This window comes from Diachasmimorpha longicaudata, chromosome 14, assembly GCF_034640455.1.
Source record: "Diachasmimorpha longicaudata isolate KC_UGA_2023 chromosome 14, iyDiaLong2, whole genome shotgun sequence".
NCBI classification, from domain to species: Eukaryota; Metazoa; Arthropoda; class Insecta; order Hymenoptera; family Braconidae; genus Diachasmimorpha; species Diachasmimorpha longicaudata.
Window position 1 is genome coordinate 5,348,822 of NC_087238.1, and position 21,550 is coordinate 5,370,371.

At 37.7% G+C, this 21,550-nt stretch overlaps 2 protein-coding genes across 3 annotated transcripts in view; both read right to left on the bottom strand.

Annotated features, from left to right (window-relative positions):
- The window catches only part of LOC135169334 (opioid-binding protein/cell adhesion molecule homolog), a 97,309-nt gene that overhangs the window by 62,591 nt on the left and 13,168 nt on the right, over nucleotides 1-21,550 (bottom strand). The gene's annotated exons all lie outside the window — the stretch shown is intronic.
- Nucleotides 13,231-17,687, bottom strand: LOC135168992 (uncharacterized). Its single transcript, XM_064133653.1, has 6 exons — nucleotides 17,417-17,687; nucleotides 17,109-17,324; nucleotides 16,229-16,402; nucleotides 15,927-16,121; nucleotides 15,241-15,683; nucleotides 13,231-15,009 (listed from the first exon to the last, which is right to left on the bottom strand). The coding sequence occupies exons 1-6, from the start codon at nucleotides 17,673-17,675 to the stop codon at nucleotides 14,659-14,661; spliced, it is 1,638 nt and encodes a 545-aa protein (XP_063989723.1). The 5' UTR covers nucleotides 17,676-17,687; the 3' UTR covers nucleotides 13,231-14,658.

A 21,550-nucleotide genomic window follows, 5' to 3' on the forward strand; every position in this document is an offset into this window, starting at 1 on the left:
CAAGCGGTATACCATCAGTGACTTAAGCCAACCCCCTCCCCCCCGAGTGCACTTCACTTTAGTCTAACACGACAGAGCTAACTCTTGGAAAATCCATCCTTCTGGATATCAAAATTTCATGGATTTTCTTGAATGGATGATGTCAACTTTGAAATTATTCACATTGCAAATGGTTCTTCTCCAACAAAAACTCTAATCTGTACTCAAAAATCTCAAAATCTCCTGACTGTTGGAAATGAAATGAATTATTTTATCTCATGAGTAGAATAGATGATGTCCTCACTTTCATTTTCGCTCATTTAATCCCTCATTCAATTTTAAAATCATTTTCACTGACCAATTATCCCACCAGAATACTTCCCTTACAGATCCTACCCCAGAACTACCTCAGTCCCGCCAAAAATCGAACCGTAAAAAAAATTAATTGATTAGATGGATTAACTCGATGGATTTATCACCTTCCAAACAATGAACACCTCTTATAAACATCAACAATCCATCCACCCCCTCTCCTAACTCCCTTCCAATTCACACCTTGAACTCTGAAAAATTCAATTCTCAAAAAAACTTCTCCGTGAAATCTCCCAACCCACTTCCCAAACAAGCTCACCATCCACTTCATCACGATTTCCACCACCTCATCATCAACACCAGGATATTAACACAAGCAACAATCGCGTGTCCATGAATTTCTGAAAGCCGATGTCACCAACTGCCAGAGGCGATGCTAACACCCCTGACTCAAGTAATGGTTCAGCATTTACAGTTCCATTCACCATAGAAATTCACTGGAGGAGAGGAGGGAAGACCCCACCCTTCCAGGAGCCGAACTTGGCAATGACGCATGAATACCGGAAGCCATCGTGGTGGTTCCTTACAAGTGAATATCTGATATAAACACCCGAGGCAGTGTCATAATTCGATGGCAGAGGTACTGCCTGATGCTGGTGAACCAGTAAGGATGTGATGCTAAAGGGGTTGGGTGGCTATGGGGGATAGGTAAGGGTATGGCAAGTAGTTTCAGCCCAAGTTTCGTTGGTACACCGGTTACTCTCGTCTCCATGACGAATGGTAAACTAGAAGCACCACACCATATTCTCACTCGTAAAGATACAAAACCTACGACTACTGTAATATCCGTTTTTCGTGGACGTTTCCGCTGATATAAACGATATATACGTTATAGCTACATCTACCGAGTGAAATGTATGAAGTATACGATGGAGAAGCCCGGCAAGAGGGATGATATATTTTTTTAGGATGTGGTAATCCAATGATGGAGAGCATGCTAGTTGATTCAAAAGTTTTTCACGATAAAGTGGATACGAAATTTTTTTTTTCTACAACTTTTTGAGTGGTGAGGGTGGCTGAGGTATTTGTTTGCATTTATTTTGAGTTTCAGGGGGATCTATTGATTGAAGTGAATGGTTTAGCCCAAGCTATAAAGGTAAATTAAAGGCAGTCATGAGTGCATTAAACGGGGGAGGTTAATTAAAGGGTAAATGAGTGATTTCGTTATTTATTTAGTTTGAGTGAAAAATTAAATATTTATTTAATTTGAGGATATTTAGTGGGAAGTTTTGAAGGTTCAGTGCATTTAGTTGATGCAATTATTTTAATTACTTATTCCATTGCAATCGTTTGTGTTTATTTTTTGTTTGACATGGGTTATTGAATCAGAGAATATTCCCAATCAAAAACCACCGAACACATGCTTTTTAATCAAACACGAAACCGTGAATGGCATTGGACTTCAACTCCTCTCACACCCCAATATGGTTAAAAAAAAATTTCAACCCTAAAAAAAAGTAGTGAAACCCTGGATTTGTGAATTCCCTCAAAAGCTTATCGGACTATGGATGCATGCAAGTATTTTCTCCGTTCGTGTAGGATACAAATTCGAAAAGCTTTTTACGTTTGTAAAAAAAAAATTCAAATAAAACGAGTACTGGTAGAAGGGATAGAGAAGGGTATGTGGCCAGACATACAGAGGGGAGATTTTCGGCTGGATATTTTAAGGGTTACGCAGAACAGGATATTGTTAGAGTGAATCTGCAAGGCATCAACTCAGATGAGAGAAAGGATTTCTTCACTCTCAACCTACACATGTGTATGAAACTCATCGTTGGTGAAATCTGCTGGGAAAATCTGCGGTTGAGTGGAACGAGAGCCGGGGTAAAAATTCCCTATAAATGAGAACGTTTTTCAGGTGAGATAAAACGAGATATATTCTTCAATATATTCTTCGTGTATCCTTTGAACTTTCAAACACATCTAAAGCTCTCAAGCTTACGTCAAGACATCTTAATTTTCAAAATTTATCAATTACGCCTGGGAATACAATCGACCCGTAATTTTAATGGAACCGTAGTGCTTTCTGCGTCGATAATTGCCCCAGAAATGAATTTAAAAAAAACTACCAAATGCCAAATTATTCATCCCCCTTCCCCACCACTTGACCCATAAATTCACCACGAATATGTGCGATAATCTGCATTCCACAAAAATCCAGTAAACCCATCAAGAAGTCTGGCAAGTCGACCAGAGCTTTTAGTTTTGTTGAGAATAGAAGAGTTATGTTGACGTAATGCATTCCAGAAGAGGTTTGGTAGCTAGTGGGGGCGGAGGGGGGTTGAGGTGGTGTGTCATGGATAAAGGAATATGGGTGGCATGCCTCGAAGGTGGTACGTCGAGACTCGTCCTATAAACAAGCCTACAGAGACACCCAAAGGGAAACTAGGGCCGTATGCCTCTGTTATAATAGATTATCCACCCAGTTGAGACATGGGTGAGGGAAGTTTTACCAACGAAGGTGGCTTTCATCAGTGTTGACTTCGTTCGTAAACGATACGCGAGTGTTGAGGGCTTTGTGAAGGGGTAAAAGGAGGATATTGTTTGGGTATGGGGTGAGATAGAGGCCGTTTGGGGTGTGTTGGCGCGCTGCGGTGTGCCACAAGGAGTCGTTGCAGATAACATCTCATTGTCACAGGTTAGGTGAATAAATCAAGGCATGTACCTACCCCTAAGCAACATATAGATCGTGGTCAGCCACTTGTGCTTGTCGTGCATGCACCCCTAAGGTACCAAAACATGTGCGGATTTTAACACCCTCACTCACGGTGATATCCAGTGATATACGAATTTTTAGGGAGGCCATTTGTCACTGGGGAATTCAGTAAAATATATTTGGACATTAAGGGATGTTAATTAGGGGAAAAAAAAATTATTATATCGGAATGGTGGGTTGACATACGAATGTTATTTTTTTTTCAATAGCTCCAGGTGATTTTCCTTCATTCTCCTTCATCGTTCATTAACCCTCTTCCTCAAATTTCATTTTCCCCACTCCTAATAGGCCACCCTGACTACCGAGAACAGGGAACACTGGACTACGCACACCCCGTGAGGGACTAAATTCTCTCTCATCGCTGACTCATTAAATAATCCAAACAGCCCTCACTACAATCGTAAAGTAAGATTATCGTGCCATTCGTGGACTGAGATTTTGAATTTTATACGGGTGGTTCACCCCCCCCCCATTTCCCCTTCTCCTTTATCACTGGGCAGTAGTCCAGTTGGCGTTGGCTGACGATTTCTCAACGACATTTCCAGGGCAAATACCCGAGCATCTGAGGTACCCTCACACACTCTCTCTCACTCTCTTTCCTCCCCGATGTGCTCAGCCTCCTCATATCCGTTAATGCTGGACGCGATGTGTCCCACTCTGTCCTTACCACCCCTTCACCCACCCTCCCCCCCCCCCTGTTATACGAGTCTCTCGAGTCTTTAATGACCCCGTGGCAACGCGGAATCGTTATTTTTACGAGTCGCCCCAGTTGTTCTCTACGTGGTTGTGTTTTCCACTCCTTTTTTCTCTCTTCTTTCCTTTTTTTCCTCTTCCTCCTCCTCCCCCCCTCCCCCTCTTTATCACTGGCATTTCTTTTTTCCTCAGCCTTTTGTCCTCGTCCTTCTGGAGGGCACGACAGATCCTGGCGCCTTTGTTTTTTTTTTTTTCACCCTATCTCATTCTACTGACTAGTTGGGTCTCTTCATTTTGGTTTCTCGTTACAACGCAATTCTTGGTTTCAAAGGGGTTGTTTTGTAAATTACCACTGTATTAGGGTGCATCGTGATGATGTTGAAGTATTGTGGTTATTTACGCAGCGTACCATTGCCTCGAAGGCGACAAATGTTTTGGATTAGAAGATGAATAGGGGAGAAAAGAGGAGGATCTGAGAATGGGGTAATTATCCTGGGGATCGTACAACCGTCACGTTTTCTCGCCCGGATTTTACTTCGGGCGGTGTGTGGACATGACAGGAGTGGGGTAAAATGTCGTTGTCATGTTTTTTTTTTTTTTCATTTAGTTGAGCATGAAGAGTATTGTGGGCGCTTTGGGTCGGAGGAAACTGACAACTGCTGACAAATATAGTTTTGTTGATAATACAAATGGAAATAATTCGGAGAAATTTTCATCTCCGTCGAATTTTCATTTTTTTTTTAATTAGTTAATGATATTGAAAATATATATTCGAATGAGATTGACGTGGAGAAAGTGGATCAAAGTTTCAATAATAAATGTCGACAAGATATGGTGAGAGAACGATGTTCGATGAATTTTATAATTACCAAAGACGAGAGAATAATTACAACTTATTATTTATAATTAAATTATTTGAAATAAATCGAAAAAGTACTTGCGCTTTATTACAATGTATGCACACGCTACATTCTAGTCTAGTAATGAAAGAACATAGTTGTTATAATTACTGTGTTCGTACTGTGTTGGTAATTAAATTTAGATAAAATTAATTATTCATCAATTGCGTTCCGTAAAATCAATATAATTTTCACCTTTCAATCCCTCCTCAAACTGTTCCCAAACATGATATACATATACGTTATATCACGAAATACCCCTATCAAGTTTCTATACCCCCACTCCAAACTATAATCATAAACTTTCGCATAACAAAGTCTGCAGTATCGAATTGAATTCCCAGAAACCCACGTCAATGGCAACACTTATTTTATCGTAAAAAAAAAAAGGTCACGCCAGAATGTCTGAGGGAATATTGCATTGAGTGCGTTCATAACGAAGAGGAGAGGAGGTCAGTTGGGTAGCGTTGGCGACAGGTGGCTAAAACAGCACCAGGAACTGAATTTTCTTGAAGGTTATTCCTTTAATACCCACAGCTGCAGACACCAGACTTGTGGCGTCAAAAAATTGTTGACGTCTGCCTCGGCAATATATGTCAAAAGAGAACTGCAAAATTGTACAGTTGATATATCACATGTCCTTATCATTTATTTAACAGGATTTGACTAGTCTGGATGTCACTCGAGTAATTTATTTAACGGCTAGAGCCCTCAATACGATTGAGCTGATAAAACATTGGCGATATTTTGCTGTCGTAAAATTTATATTTGTCGCAAGAGTTCTATAAAGATAGACAACTGAATCTATTATTTATTCAAAGGAACTGATTTTTTTAGGCACCACCTGACGATATTTTCATATGTTCAATTGATTGAATAGAATATTTTATGAGATGATGGGGGGAGTCTGCCGCCGTTCAGCCAACATCTTTACCAGTTGAGAGTTAAATCATTCTGACGTAAGAATAATTCTCATTTTGTAGGATTACATATAAAACTAAATGGGTTTTAAACGGATAAAAATATCATATCCAAAAGTACCATAAAAATTTCTTGAGAGATTTGCCAATTCAGGAGCGATGTGTCACTCAAAGAATTATTTTTACATAACGTCAGAGGAAAATCATACGAAAGGCTACGACTTTCGTCAGAGCTGAGTGTAATTTTTAATCTAATATCATGGAAATATTCTTAACTCCAGAATTCCCAAAATGATTCGATAAATTTTATTGAAGAGTAATAACCCGTTTATCAGACGGAAATAAATTTTAGGGAAAATTAAATTTCTAGGGGGTGAAATGAGGGACGAAGGTCATTTTTATTCAAAAAATGAGCCTTTTAAGTCTTATTCTTCCCACAAAACTTGAACCTAAAAATACTTGATCGCACGTTTCGCCCTCTAAAGGTCCAATTTTTATCCAAAATTTCTTTTCCTGCACCTAATTAATGTCATCGTCTCTCACTCTGCTAAATTCCCACGTAAAATTTATCCAAAAAAATGAGAAAAATCATAATCAAAGTGGGAAGATTTAAAATTAAACCGGTGAAGAAACGTAGGTCATTTGAATGGCTGAGAAATGAAAATCTAAAGCGGAGGGCAAATAAAAGACGAGGAAAAAAAAAAAACTAGTCTAAGGAGATACGAAGACCGCACACCCGGCAAAACGAGATTCGTAATGTCTCTTTGTACCTTCTGGTCACAGTATATAGGGTTCTGTCTTTAGTCTGTGGGTCCGGGGGTTGTCGTAAAACGAGATTTGCACCCGGTCTAACACTTCTCCCTTGCTTTCTATTTTTTTTTCTTTCACCTTCACTCACTTATACCAGGGTCCTATGGCGATCTTTTCGCTCGTCCGAGCGACGTTTACAAATTTATGCAAATTGCAAGTTTCAGTGCTTATGAAACGACGAGTACACCGCCCAGATGAGGTTGTCGAGGGGTGCATAAAGGAAGTAAAGAGTTGGAGAGTTACTTTTTTTTTTGTAAATTTGGGTCACGAGGCGGAAAACTTTTCGTAATAATCTATTGGAATAAATTAATATCAGAGGATTATGTGAGGTTCAATGATTTTTTTATCATCAGAGGATTAATTCTAATGAACAGAGTGAACATTCCCGATCGAGAAGTTCCTCATCTTACGAAGAAAATTGAATGAGAAAATGGGTAATTTGTACAGAAAAAAGAAAAAATTACGGAAAAATATGATATTGGAATGATTTGTCTGATTCTACCGGTCCGTTTTCTACTTAAATTTCAAGTGATCGTGTCATGGAAAAATTACATTTTCATTCCCAGAATTTTCTCGTAATTTTTGTCCCATAATTTAATGGCTATTTTTTAATTAGGGAAACAAAAAAGTTTTCGCACCTGTCACACATCGAAAAATGGCTGAATATTGATTTAATATCAAAATGCAACTCCCTGAGATCTTAGCAATTATAATAAGACTAATTTCATCTCTTCCATTATCCATGAACTATTTTATCAGCTGAGCATTCCTGGATCTCAATGTATAAATTCATATCTCCATATTTTCTATATTAATAATCATAAAAATATGACATTTTGATTGACGTTCTGTCAGTTGATCCACCGATATGTCATCCCAGACTAAATTAATTATTAATATCCTCCACGATTTGTCACACCGAAATATTCTGGGAATTAATAAAGAATTTGACTCTCAGTTAAAAATTTTTTTTTCATATAAATAAATCATTTTAATTGTCAGTCAAATTAATTGTAATTAAGACCCTCTTACTCTTTCGTACGCTATTGATTTAATCAATTCACTTCTACTTATTCCCGCAGGATTAGATAATAAATTTTTAATCCATCCCCAGATAAAAAAAAAAGGATTTAATTGACGAGTGTAATACACTTTAAAATGCAAAAAACTCGTGATTTCCCGGTGGAGTTTACGGTAAAATACCGAGGTATTCTATTCCATTGTTAATGACACCGATATTCAACATTACACTGTGAAAGAAATGAGGACATTAATGACCAATTTGAATGATTAACAATTCTCAAATCTTCAGAGAGATGAGACTGAAGGAGGTATCACGTAACTGTAGTTTAAAAATAATTTAGGTAAGAAAAAATTAAACGATGCCCGTGGGTTAATTAAAAGCACCCGGAGACACTTCTCCTTGGGAGCGGAATTTATTCGTCAGGTTAATTGCTCGCCTTTCCTTTTGTCCCTTTTATTTCAGCCACTGGGAATTCTTTCTCTCCTTTGAGACAAGTATTATTTTCACGGTATTGACATACCAGGATGGGTTTCTGGTCAGACGATCAAAGTTTAAATCAAAATGAAATATTAAGGCTCTTTGGTAGCTTTAACACGGGAATGAAGAGAAAAAATATTAGAAAAGTAATTGGGTCAGGGGGAAAAATCGTGAAGTGAGATTTGTTTAATTAAATCTACTGAGATTAATATTATTGCTGGGTGGTACTATTGAAAGTCTTGAAAGGAGTTAATTAAATCAGGTCAAATGTTGTAAGCACCAGGTTTTCTTTTAATTTCCTATGCGATGAGAAATATTCAATAGAGATTACCTGAGCATGTGGTAATTTTTCACAAAAGATTCGATAATTTTTACTCCGAAAAATTTCGGGGTTAAAATTTCGTACCGGGATGACAAAGAATAATGAATAATTCAGTAGTCTGCGTAGTTTCGACCAGAATTTCAGGAAAAAAGGATTTTATATCGCGTCAAAGAGGGACACGAGCAGACAACTCGATCACGAACGCGTGTCAAGAGTACAAGTACGTAAACAAGGTGAAATTTTTTTATTTCCAGTGAACATTATCACGGGTACGAATTGGATTTGTAGAGATCGTCCATATCACCCTCAAACTCGCCCTCTCAAAACTACCGGGAGACGAATTTCACGGCTCGACGATTACTGTGACAACGAAAAGGCTCTCTCTGAATTTCATGCATCACCTGATATGTTCTACTGCGATCGAAAAGCCAAACACATGTGCACACTTCATTTAAAAAAAAAAAGAAAATTTACATCTACATAGAGACGAATAGTGTAACTCCATGATTCCGTCAAAATATTGTAAAAACAATTTCAAAGAAATATGAAAAAAATATTTCAAAAAAATTATCACAAATCGACCGCGAAAAACCTCGAAATCTACCAAACTCCATTAAATTTTCAATTTATTATTCACCATCAAATTTTGTATTTCTGACAATTTATCATGTAAATGCAGATGACACAATGTTAACTCGAAAAAAAAAAAAAAAAAAAAAAAAAAACTGACGACTCAGGAATAAAGAACGTCGTAACGTGTGTCAACTCATGCAGCAAACGCGGTGTAGACATATTTCCACGTTTTCTCTCTCCTCATCCCTCCTGTCCCAGTGAATGTTACCGCGTAAAATCCTCCCGAGGGAGGGAAAAAAAAAAAAAAATGAAAACTACGAGGCATGAAAACTGACGGCATTGACGCTCGGCAAATTGCATTCAACTACCGGTGAGTTTTCATCGTACATTCACATATCCACGTATGCAGTGGTATAAACGCATACCGCTGCTGAGGAAGAAAGAAATGAAGGGGTGACAAATAAAAGTTGGAGAAAAACACAGGAGGGGGGGGGGGGGGGGAAAGTGTGAAAATTTTCAGATGAAAGTAAAAGAAAAAATTGTGAGAGGGGTATGAGACAATACCGTCGACAATTTTGCAATGGAGAATACAGAGGATGTAGGCAATGTTCATTGTATCGGTCGTTGAATTTTTCTGTGATATGATATCACACAGACACTGATGAATTCACTGGTGGAATTAGAAAAATTATTCAACCGAAAAAAAAAATTTACATTGAATTTTCCCAATTCCTTAAATACCGAAATTCAACGTTGATTGAATTACTCAGAGCAATTATAACGAAATTAAATGAATGGAAAAAATTTCCAATCGATGGATTTTTCACCTGTCGAATGTTTTTGACAGGAGACCAAATGGTACCAATTTTTCCTACGAATACATCAAAGGATAAAACCCTATTTCCACGATTTAAATTGACTCATATGAAGCACCTGCTCTCAAACATCAAACACACAAGTGAATTTCCCCCCTTCCCGCCCCTCTTGGCACTAAAAAAAATGAATTAAAAAAAAAATGATTAAAGGCCTTGAGAAAATATCTATAAAAATGTAATGAAGAAAATCCATTATTTAGAATTTTAATTGATTGGTGTTAAAAACTATTCTATCATTTCAAATGTCTTCACATCGACAGAAAGATCCCACCCTTAAACCCCCGTAAATTGGAATTTTTTTTAAAAAAGCACATGAAGTAACTAGATTTTCACAGGATACACTTTGACCTGCCCTATTAACCCAGTAATTTGTCGAAAAAACATTTGTACCCAATTCAGTCGCTAAATGCACTCGCTAATTTCATTCGTAAGCACTCGAAATACACGAAAATACAAGTATCTGTAGATTTTCGAATGGTAAACCAGTACACGATAAAACGAGGGGGATGAAGAGAATGGAGACAACCACAATACAGAACACAACAAAATGAAAGCATTGAAAAATAGATGTTACGGGCCAATGGCAAATGGGAATACATTTAAACTCAAAGTGGACGCATATCTGGAATCGTTTGAGAATTGCCGATTACTGGACCATTGCACAATCAGCCGTCGATCACCGGCTCGTTCAAGAGGGGAAAGGGGTGAAAACATTTGTACATGCATTTACAGTATTGATTTGGTGATCATGTACAAGGGATTGTATTTTTCTCTCTCTCTCACACTGAGAAATAAAATTTTCAAAAAATAAATACTTCCCTCAAGTAAATAAATAATTGGCAAAAATAAATTTTTTTCTCCTTTAATTTAGATTCTAAAATAATCACCAATAATTGATTAATCATCCAACAAAATTATTTATCAATTAGTTGAAGTAGAATAAACGAGATCAACTCTAGAAGTGAAAAATATTTGATGAATTATGCAAAAAAAAATTAATGAAATTCTGTTGAATCATACAATCCTCAGCCAACATCCTCCCTCTCTCCCCCCCCCCTCCGCCCTCACCACTTGAACTTTGAATTTTCAAGCGATTCCCTGTCATGTATGTACTCAAAAAGTTTTCCCACCTGTACAAGTTTCTCTCAACTTGTACCTTATAGAGCTTACTTTGAAAATCATGACAAACTTGCATTTGATATTCTCGAAAATCTCGAGAGAAATAAATACACGATAGTTTTTGTGTGTCTTATAAACTGTCTTGACGTACTGGCACTTCCAGTTCTCTTTTCGAATCTCAACCAGAAGCCAATGTACCGTGGGAAATTTTTCACTCCGTCTCGTGGATGATCTTGATAAAATAAAAAAAAAAGAAATGAAGGAGCCTAAAAATCGGTGAAAAAATATGACGAGAGAGAAAGGTTGACGGATTAAATTGGAAATTCACCAGGTCAAACCGGCCATCTTTCAACCATGAAAGTTTACTTTTTCTCGTGGCCAATTACCGTCACCCAGTAAATGTGATATTTCAGGGCGAATGAATCATTTTCCAAAATGATTTGTTACAGAATTTGTCAAATTTCTTTCTGAGTATAATTAACACTCAGAGAGAAATTTTACATGATTAATATCAGGAACTAGTATTATTCTATTTCCCATTAATCGACAGAATAATTTCATTGATTGATCCATAAATTTCATTCCCATAAATACCACGATCCGAAAAATGACACCAAAATGTTCCAGACCCCCTGAAGAGAACAAAATATTTTTCACAATTACACCTCCGCTAAAATCGCGATTCTAACCTATTAACCTATTCAATTCTCGCAATTGAATTCCAAATCTACTCTGGGGTTTGAACAGAGACTAAACAAGAGTATTAGGCCCTAGTGAGACATAGAAATTTCGACTCGAGAACCTCTTCCTGTTCTGCCCAACTCTCACCACCATTTTCCATCTAACCCCTCCTACCTCCTCCTCCTCCCCCCCAAACCTCGATCCTCTTAATTGTCCGCTCGATCACCCCACCCCACCTCCCCCTCTCCACCCCCCCAATCTATCAAATACCCTCAAATCCACGACTCAAAATCGATGTGAATTCACGCCTGGTCTAGCACAAACGACATCTCTAGACACCGCACTGCCACCAGTGCCACTTCAACTTAGTTTTCCCCTCTCAAATCCTTCCTTATCACTCACTCCGCCATACCCCACCCCACCCCCCCTCCTCAACCTCTCACCATTCCATCCACCACTCCGATGACTCTTCTCAAGCATCGAGAAATCCCCAGGACACATATATACAATATGTACCTCAAGTATTTCACATGAAATACGAAATGTAGTCTACAGACGAATGGTAACCAGCAGTGATATCGATTCCCATTGCAAAATAGACGATACGATACCAAGTTAAGGGATGTAGTAGGGATTTTGTGCAGTGAAACGATGGCACGCGATCGAAAATTCGTGGATAACACCGTATACACGACCCTTCTGTCAAACAGTCCTTCTCCTTGCCACCTCTATATTCAAAAATTCGGGGGGGGGGGGAATTTTTTACCTGAAACTCCGATTTAACCCCCCACCATTGCCATCACCACACCCCCAACCTCCCGCCCCATACACTACAACAGCCAGATGAGCATTCAAGCGTTCGATATTGTGAATGAAATTGATAGGATGATTGGTGAGTGGGTGGAGTGAATGGGGTACGTGATTATCGTTGTCAATGATATTGAATTGGAGAATGTGGGTAAGAGTGTTTGTTATAGATTCTTCATGGATAGTGACGGCAGTTCAATCATTCATTGGTGGGGGAGGAAAGGTATGATACTTAGATATGAATTTTTTTGATGAATTATGTTTTTGTTTTCGTGTGGATAATATGTAATCATTGAAATTGAGATTTTTAATTTTTGTAGATTGATATTGTAATAATTTAACGGATTATTGGGTTGAATTATTTCGTCTTGTAGGTGTAATTAATGAAACAAGAAATAGAAAATGAATTGAGATCCTTCAAGATTCAGGAAGAACCATCACTTCCTTCCAGGTTTAATCGTTTTCCCATTAATGCTGGAGGAGAAGTTGTCATTGTGCCCATTGTTCTCATACAATACAATCGTTTATATCCGGATCATTCAATTGCCCAGGTAGGAAAAAACGAATGGGCCAACCTTGGTACAAGCACGGCCGCCGAGCTGCCGTAGCTCGGCACCCGGGCTCCAGCCAAACTCGCGCCGAACTTGGCTAGACCCTGGGATGATAACACGGGGCCAGGCCTGGGACCGAACTTTGGCCAGACTTCGGTCGCCGTACTTTGGCCGCACTCTGGGCTTACCATTCGGCCCGAAATTGGCCCAGGCCTGTTGCCGAACTTTGGCCGCACTCTGGGCTTACCATTCGGCCCGAAATTGGCCCAGACCTATTGCCGAACTTTGGCCGCATTCTGGGCTGACCATTCGGCCCGAAATTGGCCCAGATTTACGACCAGAGCTGTGGCCAGGCTCCAACCGTTGCCTGTATTGGGTTCAGAATCACCAATAAATATATGAACGGTATATCTGATAAGCAGACATGTATTTATTACCTTCAACATTATACAGAAAACAGTTTTATTATGTGACAAAACTTATATTTAAATTTATTAAATCTATTGACAAAAAAACTCAGCCAATCAAAAACTTTTTTCCTCCTATCGACATAGTACATGTTTTCATCCGATTTTGGTTGAACAGTTAAAGATATGCAGTGTTTGTATCTCCAATTTTCATGAAAGATAATCACAACTATGAGATTTTTCCGCGAACAGAATATGAAAACTCAAAAAAATGATTGCAGGTATAAATTGTAGAAAAATCTTTTGTGGATTATTTTCATCCGCTTTTAAAATAAATAATCTACGTAGATCATTTGAATCCGAAATTTAATACGACATACCATATTAAGTCTTAATAAACTCTCTCTTACAATCTAATAATATTAGCAGTCAGTCTTCAGAATTCGAAGATTGTATTAACAAAATATCCAACAAAATAACGCACCAATGTTATTTTTTAAATTAGTAGTTTAGAATTGATAAATTATCGTGCTTCAATTCAAGCATGAAAACAGTCATTATAATAGCAATATTATGGATAATTTATTCCGCTATGGATGATAAGAATTAATTCTTATATCCATAGACAATTGCTGATACGAATTATCCTGATAAGAATTATTTTTTCATCTCGGAAAGACGTCCTTTTTTTACAATAATGTCTTCTCCATCTGCAACTCCGGAACATAGAATGATATTTAGTTGCATTGATTGTGTGCTAGTTCTATATAATATTGCTTATTATATTCACTCTTTCAAACAAACTTAGAAATATAAAAAAGTCTTGGATAGGATTACATATAACTAATTAATTTCAACCCTTAAATTTGAAATCTTTGGGGAATATGGACGCAGTCCGATTGTGAAACTTCAACCTTATAAATATTATTTGACTTGAATCACCAAATACTGAAAACAGCTCTCAATGGCTGAAATTACTTTCATTAGAATTTTTCTTAAAAATTAAAAATCCACTTATTATTTTTCCCTTTAAACTTTTGGACATAATATTTAATCCCTGAACCAACAACGGATATTTATTCCCGTGATCTAACTTATGAGGAAATGACATAGAAAATACTTTATTATGCTAAGATACATCACATTTTCCAATTGTTATTTCCATCTTCTGGATTTCCGACCTCGCCAGGAGAAATATAATAAATATAATTAATACTTCAATGACAGCCGAATACTAAACAATATTCATATATTAATATATATTCTGCCCAATGAAACGCCTCGCGATAAAAATATATTGATAATATAAACTTTTCCTATTAATCGTACCTTTTATCAAGAATATCACAACTAATACAATTACGAAAATGAATTAATGGAGTCATATTAACACAGTGATTTTACAATTCCATTTATCCCGGAAAAATGAAGTATTATCGATTGGTATCAAAGGAACAAACTGAATTATTCTCGTTATGATGACTTGACCCGCGTTGTCGTTCCTTACCCCCACCCTCTCGATCGCCAGAACGTGACAACCAAGTACTTACTTCTGACATTATCTTCTTCTCATCAGTGCTGGATCCTATTACCTCAATTATCACATCAATCAGCACTTTGCATACTGTAGTGTTATAAAAATTTTTCTTTTTCTTTCCGCCAGCTTCCTTTCCGTAACCAGAATAGTGCAGTGACACTGTCTTCCTCAGAACCGCAGATAGGATAGTGGAAACACATATTTTCATCTCTTTTTTATTGCTTATCAAAACTCTCATGAATAATCGCTAAAAATAAAAGAAGGGAAATTTTTTTGAATTTATGAACATGAGAAGACATCTTTGGGCTCATCGCCAGCGGGTTGGTTCTATAACCAAAGCGTTCCAGTGACGTAGACTTGAGTCCCGGTGATGAAAGATTTTTTCATCACCAGAAAACGAACCCAGTGCATGTGTCACCGCCCAATTTATTGATTTTACATAAAAAAGAAGAAAAACGATCAATTTCAGATATATTACCAGTGTTTCTACGAGATTTGGGTCCGTTGTCAATATCGCTTCGTATTCCTGGAACTTATCATCCATTTCAAATGGTAGTGGCGTAGACATCTGCTTCTGTATTTCAAGCAAGCTAGGACCAGAAGCTGGGGCTAGATTAGTGCCAATGATTGTGGTCTTGAGCTCATTCATAGACTGCTTTAAATCGTAAGCCATCCTGCGTCTTAAATTTTCGAGCTTTTCATCTAATTGCTGATCAAAGTAATCTCGAAGGGAGTTCAGGATTCGACGTTCATTATCAGCATAATGACTAGATGACAACTGGTTTTGTGGTCCCAGCATTTTTGGCATCTTAGCAGGGTGTACCATCATTGATCGTGAAGTTTTTGGAGTTCCTGGGCTCACAATCGAATTCAATCCGTCTTCAGCGCGTGTAGTAGACGATGCACGCCTTTTTCGGTTACCTTATGAAATTAAAGGAGGACCAAACGATATAAATTGATGGGTAGCAGCATCAGATGAAAAAAAAACTACCCAAGCCCCCACCAAAAATATATAATATAATCTAATTCTATATAAGTTCCGAATTTTGTAAAGAATGTTCAAAATATAAATTGGACCATTTTCAAATATTTATAAATATAAATTTTTTCATGCGGGAGGAACTTGGCCGATGATTGGTCATGGAATATCCGAGCCGATTTTACCTGAAGCGTTATGGACTAGTGGTGAAGGAGGTGTCAAATGAAGTTCTTTTCTTGTATTTCTCGCTGAGTCCATCGATTTTGTAGGTGACTGCAGAATTCCATCGGAGGAATCATTGCTCTCAGATTCATCAGTTTCGACGTCTTTAAGCAAAGTAATATTCTTCCTTGACCGCTGTTTAAATGATAAACATGCACCTGGAAATTATTGAAAATGATGATTTATCCCTGCCCGGATCATTTAATTAACACGAACTTAGAATTACGTGCTACAGTCCCATATTACCTCAAAATTGATTTATTACCTGTTGGTACAGATCGCGATTTACTCGACATTTGCAAAAAGCCAGAATTATTTTGAGCCTTTGAGGCTCGAATCTCCTCAGGATTAGCTATAAGACAATCATGATTTTCGTCTTCAGAGTCAGATCCACTCTGGTAAATGCTTTGAAATCTTGTCTTTGGTTTTGCTTGTATACCTACGAAATTTTACAAGTTTGTAGTGAAGTAGTAACACAACGTAAGTTGTCTCCAGCCTTTGTTTTTTATAGCTATTTCAAAGTGGGGAAAGAATGCATGCATTTGAAAAAATATTTTTTTTGTAGAACCTATCGCTCCTACAAAAAAGGTTTCTATCAAAATTTTACCATTTTCCGTAGATGTTCACTTTGATTTACCTCTTCACAACAGAATTATAATGCTTTCCTACATAAGAGATGGTGGGGAAAAATGGAACGTTTCTCGTCCCCTCAACATTCCAATGCTTTTATGTATAAACAATCATATCAAGTGTAAATCATAAATTTTCCACTTTATCTTGTTCGCACGTAGTGATTTCTGTTAGCGACTCAATTTTTTGATGAGTAAAGAATTGCAATAAAAAAAAATAACCTAATATTTTTCGACCACAACATAATAAAAATTTTCTTATAAAATCATTCAATGCGATTCTCTCTTAAAACGATGTTTCGAGACAAATACACATGTAATGACTGCACAGATACATAATTAATATTTATTTTGTAAAAGATTTCAAAAATTCGGTCAATCTAATTCCCAATTTAGGGAACGATGGGTCTTTTGATGTTAAATACGAGAGTTGAATAAATTGGGGATGAATAATTGGGGTTAAGAGTGGTTATAATTGTTGATAATTGACTTTTACTTCATATTAACAGGACTTACCAGACTTTGGAGTTTGATTTCTAGGTGGAATCGGGATTTTAGTACTAAAGATGTTGTTTAGTTGAGACTTTGATGCAGTTAAGGGTTTTGCTGAAATTTTTGCTTTCGAGGAAGTTTCGGACCTCCCCCCCTTTCGATCATTTTCACCATCGGTTGTCTCACAGTTGAGAGTTACTTGGGCCTTTTTTAATCTTCTGCGACCCTGATCCAAATCAGCTGAACACAATCAACATATGATCCTTTAATATTGAAATGAACCCATCGAGCAATTCATCAAGTTATAAGTGGAGTCATTTCAATTTTTGTACCTGCTCCGGTGATGAAGCAAAATGGATAACTTTGCCAAGAGTCCTTGGGCGAGTGCAATTTTTCCAAGTAGTCGTCAAGTAGATGATATTCAGTTGTCGGTGGGAATTTACAGGTGTCTTCTTCTGCACTATTAAACCATTTTTTCGGCACCAAATCAATGCATGGTAGCCCTTTTTCGTTTTTCTCGAGAAATTCGATGACTGCGAATGGTTCGCTGAGATTTTTTGGATCGCGAGATGGATGTGAGGTTTCCGACATTTTAGGTTATGAAAAAAAATCACGATTCGTACAATTGAACCTGGTGTTTTCGAGTAGTTTCATATAAACTGATAACTTTGCAGAATGATGCATATAGCTTATTATTTAACAGAAAAAATTGCGTTTCTATTTCCATGTGTTTTGAACGGTTTTTTGTCATCACCCCACTGATGCTTCTTTTTTAGCGCCACTATTCCTTCAAAACGATTATATCACAAATATCTGTCAAACACTTAACACACATTTAATTCACATTAAATTCTCACTTCTTGTAATTTACCGTCAACTTAGTTGGTGAAATCCGAATTTGAGACAAAAAGCCCGATAAACGGATGATACGAGCAATTATGAAAGGTTATGTACACGGACGCCAGATCTAACCGATTTATGTCCCACTTGCATGTAACGACTCCACTATTGAAATTTTCTAACGACCTCGATGATCGGATTTTCATGTCGATTGTTGATTTAAAACATAAAATTGTTTGTTTCTTCCACAATTTTAATCACGAGTTCAACTAAAACATATACCCTCATTCATATACCCTCTTACCAAAAAAAAACTGCATTTCACAATGCGAACAATTTTTACGTTATTTTCTAGTGGAGGAGGGATATGGCGTATTGTCGTCCAGTTACATTTAATAAAGCACATTTGTGTTTAATTTTGTGTGCCTTCTTACATGTCATTTCAGCTGCCCAGGACTTAATGTAGAATATTCCTACTCGACTGGAAAAGTCTGGATAACTAAACGCCTCTTCCCTACTACTTTCCTGGTGTCCGAAAATATATATACCAGTAAGATCATCACAAATTTTGGATTTTCCTGATTTAACGAGAATTTGTGAAATTACGAAAACTTTCTCAATATCTAGGAGTACCACGTTATTTGGATGACTTGTCGTCAAGGTTAGACCATTGATGTTGATCATATTTGATGTTAAATGAATTTCCCCATCAATTATCATCGTTGTAGGCTTTCTCGCGATAACCCAATCACTCAGTATGTGTTTCTGATTAATTACCATGGTTCCTCCAGACTCCATCTCAGTTAGTCTGTTGATAATTTGTGTGAGTGGTTTTATCGAAGAATGAACGAGTTTTTTAAATAAACCAATGTAACTCTCTCCCCAAAACGCTGAGAGCTCATTCAGAGGAATTTTAAAGTATTGGGCATCATTAGCAACGTGGATGATACTATGCCAACTGAGAACTTGAGCCCCTTCATCATTATAAACATCAGGTAACGTCTCGAAACAAATTTTTAGCAGAGATCCAGCATATTCACTCAAATCCTTAACGAATTCCTTACTGTTTAAAATTCTGCTAGCAAAGACAAATAATGAGAAATGACAACGTAAAGGTTTCGGTAAGAAATCTTGTAACACGACGATACCACAATAATTAAGGAAAAACTTGAATTGTGATGCTTTCCATCTTGAGATATTATTCACATCAAATTCTTTCCTTTGAAATTCAATAGGGATATCGGCTTTTAATGACCTCATAATACCATCAAGCCGACGAACATCAGCTAATTTGATCCTCTGGGCTGAACTTCTCGTTAGCCATTTATCCAGCAGCCATTTCATATTACCAGAATAGAATAAATGCATTAAATCTAATGGCACTTGTTTTGTCAGATCGAATCTATCCAAAGAGAGCAGCGGGGACACAGAACCTTCATAATGATGTTCTGGTTGAACTCGCGTCTCGTAGGATACTTTAGTGCGTAAATTTGCATTGGTCACTGGATATATGCGTTTTCCTCGTCTTCCACAACCTACTGTAATGCCCTTGGTGAAACACCTTCCACAGGCATAGAAGGCTCCAGGAGCTTTGTGGCAGCAAATGAATGCTCGAGCTGGCGAATCAGCCACTATTGCTACAATTTTCACCTCAAAAACCTTGTCATCAATGCGCAAACCATTTTCTTGGAGTTCATTGGCCTCTTCAACAAAATCAGTCATGAATTCTGTGGCTGATAATGGTTTCCCATCCCCACAATAAATCGCGGCAGCAAAGGGTTTGGTAGTGTAATTTGGATGCTGTATTTTTATTGAAATTGGCCAAATTTCCTTCTTAGCATTCCGGTATACCTGCATACCGTCAATATGAACCAGAAGAGAAATGTCGTTTTCTCGATAAATTTGAGTTGAAATTATTTTTCTGAGTCCCGAGGCGATTCCCAAATAAATGAATTCACCTGGAATCTCATGAACTCCTCTCATGGTTGTTAGGTGTCTGCAATGGGGAGTTTGCAAAAGCTGCCGTGTAGTCTTGGGTATTGATGTGTAACCTTCACTTCTTAAAATGGCTAACAATTCATCGATTGCTTCTGCTGTTGTAGCTCTTCTGAATTTCACTGCCCATTGATTAATTTTTTGCTCCATTCCCCGCGGTTCCAATTTGTCCAGAGTTTGTGTATTCTTGTCTCCAATGCTGTCAGTGAATACTTTGTTGAAATCATTGTCAATGTCATCTGAATCACCATCACAACCTGAGCCCCCAAGAATTGGTTCATCCCTGTCTCCAACGCTGCTATTGGATTCACTGATGCAATCATTAAGATGCTTATACGAGCCACAATCACCATCACCACCCGACCAACTATCACCACAAGCACTAGCATTATCATCGAGATGTCGAACATCGACATCTCCACTAATTTGATCCACAATAGATCCACTACGGATAGTTATTTCATTGGCTGTTGGCAAACTAACCTCTTCCTCATCGGCATTATTGCGTTCACTGTAATCCGGAGTTTTTTCTTTAGCGCCTTCTACGTTTACAGATTCTTTTTTCTTCAGTTGATGAAAATGTCTGTATTTTTTAACCCGTGAATATGAACTCTGAGACATATTACAATAGTAAAAGAGTAATATTAAAATAATAAATTGCCGCACACGACACTCATGTCTACTGCCACAATCAGACTACTCAACACGCCATCTTACGGGCTGTTGTCATAGAATGTGTGGTATACGGTGATATCCACGCATATTTTCCCCTGAAATAGTATGTTCAGAAGAAATAATGGTACCTTCGGAAGAAGGAGAATCAAAGGACGAAAAATTTAGTGAAGGAACATTCCCCATGAGAATTCAATTTTTGGAATGCTGTTCCATATGGGACCCAAGCCTGGCAAACCATGCCCCTTGTCTGCCTGGCCATGTCTCGGGGCAAGCTTGGTGACCCAAGCCTGGCAAGCCATGCTCTTTACCAGTCTGGCCATACCTCGGGTCAAGCGTGGTTGCCCAAGCCCGGCAAACCGTGCTCTTTGCCAGTCTGGCCATACCACGGGCCAAGCTTAGTGACCCAAGCCTGGCAAGCCATGCTCTTTGCCGGTCTGGCCATGCCTCGGGCCAAGCTTGGTGGCCCAGATCTGGCAAGCCAGTCTCGTGCCAGACCTGGCCCGTTTCGTGGACATTGGCATTTCCTACCTGGGTGAGAGGCCTCGAGAATTCAGTACAACAATAAATACAATTGTCCAATTGAATGAAAAGTTACCGGAATGGGAATGAAAAAAAAAAATTGACGAACATCGAAACGATTTCGAAATTGTTAAAACCACTGGTCAGAGTTCCATGAGGAATAATTTTTGATAATTATATGATTATCGTTATAATTCCGTTTTGACATAGATTATTAATAACTCATGATATCGACACAGACAAATAACTAATTTTGTCAATGGAAATTGAATTGTATTATTCAGAAATATCGAACAACGAAAAAATAATGGAACGATAATACGATGATATTCACATGATTATCGCATCTCAATATCTACAATTTTCATGAAAAGGGAATATTCTGATTGATGATTAATTATAGAGTACAATCGTTCCCCTGATGAACCAACCATATT